Source organism: Tiliqua scincoides, chromosome 2, assembly GCF_035046505.1.
Source record: "Tiliqua scincoides isolate rTilSci1 chromosome 2, rTilSci1.hap2, whole genome shotgun sequence".
Taxonomy (NCBI): domain Eukaryota; kingdom Metazoa; phylum Chordata; class Lepidosauria; order Squamata; family Scincidae; genus Tiliqua; species Tiliqua scincoides.
The window spans coordinates 161,483,621-161,499,483 of record NC_089822.1 but is presented as its reverse complement, the minus strand read 5'-3'; the positions used below and the strand labels follow the sequence as shown (position 1 = coordinate 161,499,483).

The following is a 15,863-nucleotide window of genomic DNA, read 5'->3' as shown; positions in this document are numbered from 1 at the left end:
TAACTGCACCACAAGCCACCCTCCCCCTGCCCAGAAACACCCCTTCCCTGCTTTCCTCCTGCCCAGGAATGCCTTCCTGATGAGTGATGGAGTATTCACTACTCATGGGTGCCCAGCATACTCCTGCCGGCATAGAAACCCAACACCAACTGGCGCTGGCCTCCCCAAGGGCGCCTCTCTCTTCTCGGCCACCATAATTTGCCCTATGACACAGATCAGACTGCCCGACTGTAAGATTTTCTCTGCATTTGCTTTTTAAAGACAGTAGAAGTGTTCTCTGCATTTGCTTTTTAAAGACAGAAGAAGTGTTAACCCTCCCCCCTCTCTTTTCCAATTTGGCAGCAGTAAAAGGCGGCTATGTTTTGCTATTCAGTTGTTGAAGACATCTCCATTCAGGGTCCATCTTTTCTCATATAGTATTAATGCTTCCCTATATGTCACTGAAGCTCACCCTGTGCCCAATGAACTTCGACCACACTGACTGCTTCCTTTGTCCTCCACCTCTTTTCTGACCCCAGAAATCCCCAAATTTTCAACGATATTGAGCTTCTATTTCTCTCTGCTGCTGCAGTAAGTGGTCACTATTTTTAAAGTTAATGAGCTGCTTCAGTTGTCTCCAAGCAGCATCCATTGTGTGTTTTGCCACACTGTACTTTGCTAGTGTATTTTCACAGCTGCATCTGCTTTAAAGCCTTGACAAGTCTATTTGTAACTCGAATGTCTGTAAGTCGGGGAACTTCTATAATGCAACTAATTGATGTTATGGGTTTCAGAGCACCACAAGACTACAAAGTAATTCAAGCATTACCAGATAGTCTATGCTACACTCTTCTTAAGGGTTGGAAAATGAACTGGATTGGAGAGAACAATTCTCATTATAGCAATGATTCAATTTCATAAGCAAATTTTCCCAGACTTGTATGAAAGTTGTGTACGTGATGTTGTTTTAGCAGTACACTAAGCAACAGACAACGGAACCACTAGTAAAATTTCTTTTTAAACACACACACACACACACAAACTTACAAAGTCTTCCTGCTGAGACAACAAAGATTAAGCAAGAGAAAGAGCACTGCTCTCAACCCAAAAGTTACACTGAGAGCCTGATTCTTAGCCATTCTTCTAATGTTTGGAACTTCTGCTACTAAAACATTTGTCACATTTTACAGTGTGACAGCAGGAAAGAACAAACTACTAGCAACTGCAAGCCTAAAGAAATACTGTCACAGGTGCAAGACCACCAGCAGTCAACACTCAGGGACTAATGTTTCTTCCCCAGCAGGCGAAGCAACAAGCAGGATCCCTGCCATGGCAAGAAAACAAAATCCATGCTCTCTTGAATCTTGCTTAATCAAGTCTGCTTTACATTCTCAGTTTCTGTGATACAAGTGCTGTTCAGATTCTGACACAAGAGACACAGTGGATGTGTTGGTAAAAGATATTCAGACAGCCACAGGTACCAAAAACTGATGTAAAAAAGCTAAGGAAATTGTTTCTCTCATATCAAAGAAACATCAAACAATGTGAACACATTCTATAGACTCCTGCAACTTTTCAAGGGATGGTCTTAAGAAAAGTATGATATTCTAGTAGATCTACAGAATATAGAATATCATGGCAAAATAACAAATTTGGATTTGAAGATGATGATAATCCTCTACATTAATGAGTTGGTGGAGCAACTTAATGCTTGAACTTATTTAACATTCATTTAAAGTTCTAAGAGTCACCAGCAGGTATTCTTCAAAAATATCTGAGACACCATTTTGATGGGGTTTTAAAGCACATCCAGTATAGGTTATAAGAAAATACTACCTGTTTATATGAAAATCAATTTAGTTTACCTAATTTGTATCAGATTTTCAGAAATACTGGATAACCCAAGGATCTCTCTAGTTTTCTGGGTTGGTAAACCTTGATCTACTGCCATGGCTTCCAAACCGTTTCACACTTTTAAAAACATTTTTTCGCACTTTAAAAAAAAAAACACCTCTATATTGGGACCCACCTAACTTCTCAAGACTGGAAAAAAGGTTTCACTTTACCAGTTGCTCAAGCCTCTGTTTTTATCTTTTTCGCTTCCATAGAAGCCAAGTCATAGTTGCCTACTCACAACTTAATTCATACATGAGGTTCAGTTTTGCTTTCCATAGGGCTCAATTTTCCTTGTCAACTATCGGCTTCACTATTCACCAACAATCAAGTCATGGCCTACTGGTGGGTCCTGACCCACAGTTTGGGAAACACTGAACTAAGTATAATGGACTAAGAAAACCATGGACTAAGAAACCCAAGAATCATGTACCACATCTGACTGGCCAAGCCCCTTTTTATGGTCCTGAAACTTCTAGAAATTTCCACTCCAGTCACAAGATTCCTCTTTTCTACTCCTATGTGCACTGCAACTTTCTCCATATTTATCCCACATTTGGTGGCAAGCCCTATCATTTAAGTGACACAACATCAAGTATCACATAAAACAGTTGCAGGTTAATCCTAAAAGTGGACAAGGCTCACCAAAGTCATAGAAATATACAGCCCAATGAAATATGCAACCCAGAAAAAAACACTCTGCAACAACTTTGCTATTCTGCACTTAACTTCATCTGTCAAGGACAAGATTTACTTTTGTTTTTTGTTGTTGTTTTTTTCCAAGGAGGTAGATTTCTTGTAAGCCTAACACAAAGGTGATGGTAGATACCCAAAATGAACCCACTTTCTGGAGCCATTGACAGTCAATAGGAACAGAACATTAGGAATCATGGCTATGAACACAGCAATAAAATTTCATTATTGAAAAGTAATGAATATATTGAAAATATTTGATAATTACTTTGAAAAATATATTAATTCACTAATGGAATAATAAGTTTTTTGTGAAGTACTACCATTGTGCTGATGGCTTTTTCTTAGGAAAATAGTTGACAATGCGGCTAACTGACAATGGGGCTAACAGACAGTTAAGCTTACTGTAGCCTGCTGGAAAGTTTCACGATCATCTCCGCTTCTCTCCTTTTGAAAGTGAACGGGGCAATGTGATTACTACCCATTGTTGCTTGCGTATCACTTCAGCCAGGAAAAGAGTGGTAAAAATGACAGGAAAACACATTGCTGTTATAACATAACACAGTAACACATACACACAGTCATTAAGACACACTACTAGTTGGATAATACAAGAAATTAGCATATTTCACTTTGTTGCTAAGACTAGACTAAAACTCTCATTACTTTAAAATTAACTGCCATTCATTTTCTTATTAAACAATTGTTTACTAAGGCAAAGCATGTAAGTAACAGAAGCCTATGCTCCAAAGCACACTTTCTTGGAAATAAATCCCCCTGAAATCAATGGGATTTTTTTTCAAAGCAAATGCATTTAGGGGCAGAACTTAAAAAACTCCATTTCAGGCGAGACTTTCATTAATCAGATCAATCAACAGTAATAAACTAATTAGTGATATTGAGCTCCATGGCTAAATCCGCCACATTATGTATCACCATCTTGTACTCTATTGATTGGATAAAGGACACTTTCTTACTAGTGCCTGAGTCTTGATCCACCAATCAGGAGTGCTAGCTATTACCTTATTCGCCTAGGGTGGAGTAAATTATAATCTTTCCCAGAGCAACTGGAAGTGGGTAAGAGTTTCTAGATCCAAATCTCTCACAAATATTTTCAGGTAAGAAATTTTTCAGTCTCAGACAAAATTATCCCTTTTAACCAGTAACGTAGCAGCAGAAAAACTGGAATGAGATTAAATACTTATACGTACAAGTAAACCAACTGCCAAGACAAGCTGCTCAGGAGAAGGGACATATCAAAACTACTTAGAACAATGTTTCTTAACCAGTGGTACTTGTACCATTGGTGGTACTTGAGGTGGTGTCTGATGGCAGCTGTGGGACTCCTAGACCCCCTCTGCCTGGCAGCGAGACCAGCAATGCAATGCAACAAGCAGCAGTAAGAGACTCAGCTTGGCAGGCAGAGCTCCAGCATGCACTTTTCCCAAGATCAAGGATTTCCCTTCCTGTTCGCGCTGAGCCACTTACCAGTGTTTGTTGCAATGCATTTGGTCTGCTGATCCAGTAGTAACTGGCAATGATATCATCATCAATTACTTCTGGCGGTATTTCCAAGAGGTGAACCATGGGAAGTGGCACAGCAGGGGGCAATCATTGAGAAATGCTGCCTTAGAACCAAGAGTCCTTGGCTAATCAAGCAAAGAGAGAGCTCTACTACAATGTTTCATCACTATGTTTCTTCTTGGGAGAGGTTCTCTTTCAAAAGAAAATCCAGTCAGGGGGCTCATAAGTAGGGAGAGGGGAATGAAGTTCTTTTCCCCCCACTTAACTAAAACAAAAATGATGATGCATTAACATTTCCTGGCAAATTAAAAAAAAATTTTAAGCCTACTGAAGCCTACTCTGCTAATGGATAAACCTACAACCACTACAGTGAGCTAGACAAACACAAAACACTCTAAAGAATTGCCAGAACTCAGCACAGTTTCTAAAGAACATATATCTGATGACTTCCTACTGAAGACGTAAAATGACAGGAACAATTATAAGATAGTGGAGATGAGCTTACTAATCAGATATTGTAACATTTCATCTTTCTGGCTATTTCCCCACTTTCGTTTATCATGAAATACAACAAACCTCAATGTCTGTCACAGGATAAAGTCATCACAATATAGTAACTGAACAACTCTTATCAAGAGTTGAGAGGAACCTGACAGGGATCTTCAGAGACAGACATGACCATAGTAAAGTACTGATAATATATTTCCTGAAGATTGTGGAATAGAGAATTTTATATAATTCCTCTTCAATTGGTTCTTATTCTCAGTCAAAAACTTGATTAAGGAAGTTGAAAGCGTTTGCCCAGCCTCTAGGTACATGGATAGCTAGTTTAAATTTCCCTCAAAGGGTGCGGGCATGAATGCTAGTTCTAGAATGTTTAGACATTGTTCTATGAAGTGAAGAATCCATGTATGGGACTGCACTGAGACCACAAAGAAGAAATTAATCACAAGCTTACAGGATAAATGAACTATTTAGTACTTTCTTATCTATCCTGTGGGCACAGAAGATACATGCTTTCCAAGACTAATGCCATGTTCTGCTGGTTAATGACATCTTTTGCTTTGGCTTCCAAATACACAAACGCCATGAAGATCTAAGTAAATGCTAACTATCTGGAAATTTCTCCATTGTTCTGCAACTGCCATAATGAAGACGTTGGTTCATTTCCATCAAGTTCCAGCACCTACTTCTGTAATGAGCTTTTTGAATTTACAAATACCTCCTTAGCAAACCAAATTACAGTGGTGTATCTTTCTCCTTGTGACTTATCAATTCAATCTCAATATTCTCAACAATAATGTAACTGAAGAGAAGCTGATGGTTTTCATACAAGAAAAAAAACTGTTATTGTAGTCACTTGCAGTCGGCAAACTTCAATTACAAGCTTTCTGGGCACATCTTTGCTGTTGTCAATTCTATAGCACTTAACAAGAGAAGGGAAATATAAAACACCTAAAAGGAAGTTTGAACTGGTGCTGAAGGATTAAATAGAAGTGTATCTGAACAAACATAAAAGCAACAATGCTGGTCAGCTTGAAGCTGTGTGTGAACTTTTTTTTAAAAAAAGAAGCAATGCTGCAAGTTCTGAAATGTAATGCATACAAGAGCCAAAAAATTAGCTTTAGCTATACCTAGTGGTTAACCACAGTATATAGGACACAGTCAGTTAGGTAAAGCCTCTACCTGGTCTCTTGCCTTCAAGAAAGTCACATGTATGATTTTCTGACTCTCTAGCAGCCAGTATGCAACAGGAAAGAAGCATGCTTGCTGCTATGATAGGATTGGGTTTCTGCTCCTGGCGATATGCTCTTATGCTTGATCCTTTGTAATCTGTGAACAAAGAACTAAGAAATGGGAAATGCACAATTACTAGATTCAACAGGTAATCATTCTAATACCCAAAAAGGGCTGTATACTACATAGCATACTGCAGGATTGGTTGGGTTTTACACATATGTCAACATCAATGTGCTAGTGCAATCCCAGAGTCTTTGAATATATCTGAAGTATTCATTACTATATATTGTTTATTATTGTCTAATACATAGTGTATTTTATATATACATAGTTATATATTGTATATTACTGTATTATTGTTTAATAGTGTCTATTACTATACATTCTGCAACCTTCTGTGTATTTTACCTAAAATTAAGTATTATATTTGATTACACACTTTTCTGTGTTTCAACTTTTTCTGTGTATCAGCTTATTACTTCAATGAGCTTTCAGAGTAACCTACAAGAAAGTCTTTTCTGACCCTAACTACACTGCACAAAAAGAAAAAGAAGCCAATTAAAGAAGAGATGAAAACATATATACTAGTGACACTGATCTCACATAGAGCTTTAGTGAATTCTAACATAGTGGAAGGTTATTCCACGTTAAGACTCCAGGTGCAAAGGAAGTTTTGCACTTTTTACAAGACACTGAGACTCACTTCATACTGCACAACAAACAGAATTAGATTACTTATTTTGTACAGCTACTAATGCAGGGGATCTAACTTGCTTCCAAACATGCTTTGGCAAAAGTATCAACACACACTTAAACATGTCAAAACAGTATAATGAGTAAAGATAGCTTCTTAAAATTTGCCACTGGAATTCTAGGACAAATGAAGCTATATATCACATACATCATAGCATTTTAACCACCAAGTCAGTATATGAAATAACTTTTACAACATAAAGAACTTTCCTGCTACTGCTCCAAGCAGGAGAGGATGCAGGTAAACAGGTAGTACAACACAACTAAATTCTGTCCAGGACAAAGGGATGCAGGCAACAAAATTTGAGACAAACGTTATGCTTAATTTGCAAATAGCTGCTGTACAAATCAGCCATATGCATCATGGAGGGTCTAGCAAGCATACTATAATTCCAAAGTATATGTATCCTTCACTGAAACCACTTTTGACCTAAATCAAGCATTCTGTAATCAATTCAACAGTTGCTATTTGGAAAATCATCTTCAAAAGAGAGTAGACTTTGGTATAGAGTTTTTAAAGTGGATACATTCCTTTCCATAATTTTTGCATAATGTCATGATTTCTCACTTTTTTTTCTGACTAAAAGTCATGATACCTGAAAAATCATCAGGGCAAGCTGACCAGCCCCCAAACACAAGATGACAACTAAGCAAAATATACCTACTAGGTCTAACTGCTTTCCTTTATACATATTATTTTCAAAGACAAAAAGATCAAGCAAATTGTCCAAAAGGTTAGGAAAAAATTTTAAGTTAAAGCTTCCAAATCAAAGCATCCAAGATACAGAAGCCCAATCCTGAAGGGGAAACCTGTAGATTTACCCATCTAGACGAATGAAGCCAAAAATTACAGCACACAATCTATTGACATAGTTGTGCTTAAACAGCTGCATTTAAAACTATAAACAATAACCAGCTATTCAAAGAGAATCCACAAAGAACAGAAAATGAATGAATGAATCTAATAAAAATAAGTTGCCTCAAATCATACTATGCATGACCTTCCTTATCAGACACCAAAGTAATCTATGGCAGAATCCAATGCAAGTTTACTCAGAAGTTTTATTGTATTCATTGGGGCTTACTCCTGCAGTCCAATTATATCCAATTTAACCCATTTTTGCCTGGTGCACAGGTGTACATATTTGGCCCCTGTTGCATACATGCAACATTGGGCAGACATGGCTTAAGGACAGGAGACATGAAAAGAGATGAAAGCAATTTTAATTCATCCCAGTAACCAGCAAAAACATTACAGAAAAGTTAGGAGAATCCTTTTTTGGATATTGTGAACCTAATGTTTTATTTATACTGTACCAGTTCCTAAACACAAGAGACCTGAAAGACAGACAGGTGATAAAGGACTTGACTGATGAAACTAACTTTCTCAAAAAATAGGAATGATTTATTAAGAAAGAAAGAGAGAGAGAGAGAGAGAGAGAGAGAGAGAGAGAGAGAGAAACAGGCCCTATCCCATTTCAGAATAACTATCCAACACAGTTTTTGCAATACAAAAAATGATCCTCTCACAGCATGCAGAATTGGCTCTTCTTGGAAAGGGAGACTGATTTTGTATTCTTGATATAGAATGCAGAGTGTCAGATACAGAATATATTTGTCTTCTACACTGGTTACAGCATGGCCTAGAACAATTCCGAAGCTCACAATGCTCTAGTCTAGGAAACCTAATTACTATAGAAAAAACTCTCTTCCACCCACTTGCTAAACTCCAATTTTTAAAAAACTTAAGCCTAAAGTTAACACTGCCAGCAGCTTGATGAACCTGAAATTAGAGAAGGTAGGATTTGGTGCAAAAAGTTGTGAGAAAAGAGTTGCTATTATCTAGCAAAATTGCAAGGCAGAAAGGCACTGGATGAAATATAACACTAGTAAAGAAAGTCACTAAAAGTGGATGATGGGTTAACTTACTAAGAATAAGTCTCTTTTGAAGGGAACAACCATCAAAAGAGGAAAGGTCAAAAGCATGAAAGCTCAGAAAAACCACTGTAAAGAGAAAAGAGGTATAATGCTAATAGGAAAGACAGAGTTCAGCCAACTCATATGTTCTAATATGGGGAGTTGGTCCAAAGTCCTGAAAAATACAGCACTTTATGCAAGACAATACTACTGGATGCCAATAGTCTCCAGGCTACACCTTTACTGTTCCACTTTTTAAGATGAGAAACTTGGAATTTTATAAGACTACTTGAAGTCTGTGCATTATCTAGCTTTTAAAATCAATTGTTTAAATATCAGGAAGGCTTTCCTAAGTTCATCAATAAATACTTGAATAGAATTCAACAGGGAAGAACATAGTCATAGGAAATGGAAAGCTCTGAATCACAGGAACAAGATGTGACAAACAGGGCACACTATATTGTACAACCCAAGGCAACATAGTCCAAAGGAGGTCCAGGCAGTTGAAGAAACAACAGGTACAAAACTCTGATCTTCACTGGCCAGATTTTTGAAACTTCACAAGGGAACATGAAAAACTTGATTTGACTACACTCACAGGCTGCAAGGTCACCCATCAGTCCAGATTGGTGGATCTGAGGATACAAGGTTTATATTTCAAGAAGCATTAGATGGTTGGTTAAACATTCAACTGTACTATACCTCATTTAATACTGGATCTGAACACAAGACAGCTCACAACATTCTTGCTGGGTAATTTACCAAGTCCGAGCAATTCCTTGCACTCCATATTCTGTTATCTTAAGTTATATCCTAAGTTTAGTTGGTCAAAACTAACTAAATTTAAGATGCAACTCCATGATTTTCCAAAACGTTACCCACAATGTTGGGGTGAAAATGGATATAAATTTTTAGTAAATTTAGGAACAAGAACTTAGCCTAGTTGAAGAGAAGCATAGATTAAAGTTGCCAGAGAATGAGATTACCCATAAGAAATGACTTACCGGCTAATGACAGGATTTTTTTAATTCAAGGCAGTTGTCTCAATTTAAGATAGTGGGGTACAAATTGCTTATTCTTCTAATGCACTGGAAATAGTTACATAAAGAGAGTATACTACACCTCCATCCACACAATACTTTTTATGTACTGTCTGCAACTTATGTGACAGAAAGGAAACAGCTTTATCTAGGTACATCAGAATGGTTCCAGTTGATGGAACTTCTGGCTTTATACTCACATGTGTGGATTCTGAAATGGAACTCCAGAAGGATTCAGAGTAAATCGCGCTGTGGATTTGAAAGGTGGGTTTGCAAAATTCAACTTCAGTGCTCTGCGCTTACCTGAGAGATAAACACAAAACAAAACTCTTGTCGGCAAGAGAGCGTAGTTTACTACATAGATACAATCTGCAATCAACTGTAACCGAACAACAAAATGTTCATCCCAAAAAGTAAGAACATCTCAGGACAACGCTGAACATATAAGTCACAACAGCAACAGAACAGCCACTGAGTAAAGCTCCTGTACTTAAGATGAAATTTGACCATTAAGCAAATCTGCCTCTGACAAACTGTTTCCTTGCACCACAGCCTTTTCTATGATCACTGTAAAGATAGGGATAAAATCACTTCCAAGACTATTGGGGGTTAACAGCCAAAAGCTCTTTAAAATCTGAGTTTTTCTTTTGTTAGTATTTTTAATATTAATGCTATAACATCAAGGGTCAAATCCCCCCCGGCTTTGCAAGATGTAGAGTGCAGGATGTACTTGTGGATCAATTAAAAATGGGGAGAATCACAGTTTTGGCTATAGCTTAGATTGCCAACTTGCAATGTAGTCATGACACCAAATATGATTACAGCTTTTGGCAAAAAACACCAAACCCATTCCGTTGCTTCCTATTGAGGAGAAACATGTACCCATGTATAGCCCCCTTCACAGAGTCCATGGTCACAAGGGTTGGAAGTACACCGAAAATCCCATCAATATGTTCTGTAGCCTACCCTCCTCCCACGTAAATGTTTGTCTGCAGTACCATCTCCTCATTATTTGAAATGCTGGATGATCTGTTTTCCAGCTCACAGAGAAACTCTCTTCAAATAAATTAGTCTCTGCAGACAAAACTGTATCCAGAGAGAATGGGGATGGAGTTAAAGAGCAAGCCAGTGCCGGGGCAAGGCTGGCTGGCATGCTCCTGTTAGATCTGTAACTGTGAATGCTGACCATGGTTACTGAATCCCTGGATAGGCTCTAGCGACAGAGAGAACATGCTTTTGTGTGCGTGAAAATACACACAAGAGAAAGAATGTGCACATTTGTGGCCAGGGAAGAGAACGTTAGCATGTACCAGTGAATGAAAGATAGGAAGAATATATAGTATATTCACATGGCTCTGAGTGTTGAGAGAGCAAATGTATCTGTAGCTTTTAGTTATAGTCAATGTAAAATTGGAAATGTAGAACTTCAGAGCAAAAGAAGTCTCCATTCCCTGACTTACAAACTACATAGCAGATTAACAGTTAATTACACCAGTTAATTACATTCAACAATTGGTGACCTTTCCAAACATAATATTGTGACTTCTTGTATCACAGCTCCATAGCATATGACAGTTAAAGTCTTTACTACACTAAAGATACTCATAATAAAATAATTGTACCCATCAAATATTCTGTGATGAAGTGCACTAATGCCAACCCAAGTATACTGATCGCCTGAATTTCCAGATCCCACAGCAACTACATTCAAGTCAGGAAGCAAAGGGTCCCAGTATGAGAACAAGTAATAAAGGAGGTATAACAGGCTAACTTGAATCATAGCACGCTTAGAGTCCAATCCAAAGGGCTGCTTAGGCCAGTGCAAGTCTTAAGGAACTTTTGCACCACCACAGGAGGAGGCATGCTGGCGCATAGACATGCGTTGGCCTCCAAAGCTCTAGCACCCAGTAAGTTTGCGCTGGCTGACCTTGACTGGTGTGTCAGTTCGGGGAGGGCTGAACAGGGGTGTTCCAGGGGTGTTCCAGGACAGGGAGAGGGTGGGCAGTGGGAGGACCAGGCTCAGGATTCAGATCAGATCCTAACCCCCTCCTGAGTGGCCCGGTCTTACACCAGGCTGCTTGGATCTGTGCCAACTCTTTAGGTGGCGCAAATCCAAGTAGCTCCATAGGACAGTTGCTGCGCAACATGGGGTAAAGGGAATGAATTCCCCTAACTTCGTTGCGCTACTACCCAGCCTAACCCTGCTCTGGATACAGCACAGCGGCCGGAGGTCTCCTCAGGGGAAGTGTACTTTCATCCCCTTCTCCTGGGGAAAGCCCCAAGCCCTGCAATTGGGCTTCTCAAGTCTTCGCCAGCTATTTTGCTGGTGTGGTGTTGAGAGACTCTGTGTTGGGTGAGAAGGCCCAACACGGAATTCAGGATACACCAGTCTTGCCCCCCTCCTGCCTCAGTTTCTTCTCCCACCCTGCCCTCTGTCACCCTGGAACACTCCCCCCCCCACACACACACACCCGAAGCCCTTACCACCTCTTGAAACTCTTACCTAGCTCTGGGTGGCATCTGGGCAGCTGGCACTGATTTGGCACCAGGTGTCGCAGCATGCCTTATAGCACATTTGCAACACCTAGAGCTGGCACTGGAGGATGATTTTTTTTTTCTTCAAAAGGATGGACTAACCTTATGCTGTTGATTTTTTTTTAACATATTAGTATTTCTATGATTTTAACGGAAAGGTTGCTACAGTATCATAATTATAACACTGGAAGTGAGTTCATGAAATTTATTTCTAAGTAAGTATGCTTATGATTAGAGCCTACGTTTCCTTATTTATTCCAGGGCATGTGCTTTCCACATTTCTGCCTAATATGGATTGCTTTTGTCCACTCACCACTGCAGACAATGAGGATTATACTTGCATTACAACACAGATAATTTCAAACTATTCTATAAAGTTAATGCTAGCTGACATCACATAGCTTGCTTTCAGCTCCAGATGTATAACAAGGAGGAGAGACATCATTTACATGCTTCCCTTCATCAACTGGCCTCTTCACAGACCTGCCTGTTAAGTATTAAACCTTCTAGGCACTGCATTTCAAGACAATGTGTAACTCCAGCAAGAAAAAACCCAACCAGATAACCAATTAATGATCCAAATGAACCACATTAGCATGCCATGATAGTTTTAAACTACAGTTTGTTTAAGCTAAAATCATTTTAAACTAAATTTTAGTTTTAAATTAAATTTATTTTTATTATTTTATTTCATTATCATTGTTTTCTCCTTTAGTATACAGACACATAACAGCAAACACAAACATTTTATGTCCAGACATAAAGAAAACAGAGAAGTGAGGTTCAAGATAGAAGACACCCCACCACCTGATCTGTTCTCATAACTGTATTCTCACACTTGGACAGCAGATTGAAAATAAATGCAAATTTCATCTTCCTGATAATTTCCTACATGGAGAAGAGGAGAACTGCAAAAGCAACTGCAAAAATAGGCAAGAAAAGGGGCTCCACAAGACCAAGTGCTCCTAAGTCATAATAAGATCTACAGGCATATAAAAATAAACCAAATTAAGATAGGCTCAAATTAAAACCTTAACTTTCATTAGGTGAGAAAAAACGTAGGATATTTATTAGGCTCAAAACAGTTTGCTAATTTTTTTCCTGTCATCAAAAATCCATAGCCTTACAAATAGTTTCACAATAAAAGAAAGATGAAGAATCTTGACTCCTTCAGAAACAGAACTCATTCATAAACGGGTCTGATATATATTATTTCTGAAATTTATGTCTAAGGGCGCAATCCTGACCTTCACTTGGGTCGATGCAAGTCCCTTGCACTGGGCCGGGAGTGTCACAAAAGTGCCGTAAGACACTTTTGCACCACTCTGAAGGGAGATAGGCCGGCGAAGAGATGTGCACCAGCCTCCCCATGCTGAAGCAGGCCTCGAAGGAGAGTTGTGTTGGCCAACGCAGGGGTGTGAGGAGGGTGGGGGGAAGGTGGGAGGGAGGGCAGGCAGCGATTGTTCCCGGGGGTGGGCAGAGAGCAGGAGGCGGGGCCAGGATCCAGCAGTCATGCTGGATCCTAGCCCAGTTCTCTGGTGGTGCTCAGTTCTGCTTGGATCTGCACCACCTCATCAGGTGGTGCAGATCTGAGTAGACACATCAGGGCTGCTGCAGCACGACTCCGGGAAGGGGAAAGGTTTCTCCTTGCCTTGGGCTATGCTGCTTTCAGCCACAAATTTACGCTGGATGCAGTACAGGCCTCCTGGCCTGCCTGTTTCCAGTGCAAGTTAGGATTGCGCCCTAAAGCATTTAGAAAGTTGGAATACAAAAAATTCAGATTAACTCCACTGTTCCTGCTCTAAAATTCCTACAAAAAACAAAATCAATCTGAATTCCAAGCCTCCCATCATTTCCATAACCTGTGTTAAACTATAGTACTCTATTTTAGGTTGGAGCACAGAGGCCACTACTCGAGGACAGAGTTTGATAGGCCTTTCTGTCTTCCACAGAAATCAGTAATGCCCCAACAAATCTGGCATTTAATACACTTAACCCTCTATCATTAGAATTCTTCAACTTTGGAGAAACAAAACTAAACTAAACACATATTAAGAATAAGGCATAGTTTTAGAGCAGGGGTGACAAACTCATTTCATACAGAGGGCCGAATAGCATTCATCATGTCTGCAGAGGGCCGAAAGTGATGTCATTATACAGAAAGTGATGTCATTGAACAGGTCATAACCAAAAATAAACACTTTTTTCACTTAGCTGCAAATGACAGAAGAGAAAACATGCAAATCTTGATCATATTTCAAGGGACAGCCCAATTTTCATGTGGACCACCCTTTTAGCTGTAACAACTCAGCACTGCTCAGAAGCTGAGAGCCTGAGGGCCGGATAAAAAGCTTTCGAGGGCCGCATCCGGCCCCCGGGACTTATGTTTGACACCCCTGTTTTAGAGTGCTTCTTGCACATAAGGTGAGCCAAGAACATTCAATAATCACACACAACATAAGGATCATGTTTGTCTCCATGCTGATCTCTTCTACTTCCTGCAATAGTGGAGAGGGGGGTGTTACTGGGATCAGTAAATGAGAGTCCACCCAAGAGGCTGTGGAGCAAATCAACCCAACTACATTTGTGGTACCCAGTGCTTCCCACACTTTCAACTGAGCTCTGAATTGTGAACCGATAGTTTGGAAAGCTGTTCCTAACCCTGACCTCCAGCAAGGTTATTCCTTCAGATGCTTCCCATTATTTTCATGGAAGTCATGTGAAATAGAAGTACCAGGGTTGTTAAAACTGTAATATATGGGGAAACAAACGTATGGTAGAAATATCACAGGCCTGCGAAACTGAAAAGTCAGAAATTTTTTTTTCCAAAATTTATGGTGATTTTATATGAATTTGGGGTGCTGATTCCAAAAAATAGCATCAGCTTTGCCCTATCATGTCTAGTTTCAGAGATACGGCATAGCCTCATTACTGAATGGTTCAAGCAGCTTCCTTGTGAGGAAACCATGGTGCAGGCTTCCTCAAGAGGAAGGTGCTTGAATCATTCACTAATGAGGCTAATGCCATGTTTCCAAAACTAGACATGATGAGACAAAATGGATGCCATTTTTTGAATCAGTAAGCCAAACATACCCAGGAATAGGTCTCACTTTTAAAACCGCAAAATGTGTGTTAGCCTGTCTAATTAATCATCAAAAGAAATGTCAAGGAAGGATGCTGAGCTACATTCTGCTTATACTGAGCGAATGAGAACATTTCAGCACAACTACACAGTTTTATTACTGCAGGGGAGACTCAGACAGGAGGGACCTCGGTTCAAATCCTCACAGTCACCAAATTATTGGATAACTTTGGGTCAGTTACACACTCTCTCTCCTTCAACCTAACCTGCTTCACAGCATTGTTGTGAGATAAAATCAGGAGGGTAGAAAAAATTGTAAGCAGCCCTGAACTTATTGGAGAAAGGGTGGGATACAAACGTAATAAACTGAAATAAAATAAACCACCTCTTTGTTTTTAATATAACCATATTTATAAAACCAGAATGCTGATCCCCATTGTGACTCAGCAAGTTTCACTGAACATATATTATTTTTCAAATCTATATACAGGGCAGCCCTCATTATTCACAGGAGTTCCATTCCTGGAATTCCTGCGGATACCAAAATCCATGGATGTTGGAATCAGTTGACTTGGGTACACCAAAACTTCTGAAGCTGATCAGAGCTGTACTGTAATTGGGTCCAGGGGGCCTTTTGAGGATCGAAAAACACAACTTCCAGTCTTTTGCTGAAAACTGTAAGTTGAGCTTTTCAGTCCTCTGAAGGC

General features: G+C 39.4%; 1 protein-coding gene across 3 annotated transcripts in view; it reads right to left on the bottom strand.

Moving 5' to 3' along the window:
* MAP2K4 (mitogen-activated protein kinase kinase 4) overlaps positions 1 to 15,863 on the bottom strand; it is a 72,421-nt gene that overhangs the window by 36,222 nt on the left and 20,336 nt on the right. For 2 of the 3 annotated variants that reach the window (XM_066614695.1, XM_066614696.1), the window contains 2 exons: positions 9,740 to 9,842; positions 2,971 to 3,066 (listed from right to left, as the gene is read on the bottom strand). In XM_066614695.1, the coding sequence (XP_066470792.1) occupies positions 2,971 to 3,066; positions 9,740 to 9,842 (199 nt within the window). The remainder of the gene's footprint in view (positions 1 to 2,970; positions 3,067 to 9,739; positions 9,843 to 15,863) is intronic. The other variant, XM_066614697.1, reaches the window with a different exon arrangement.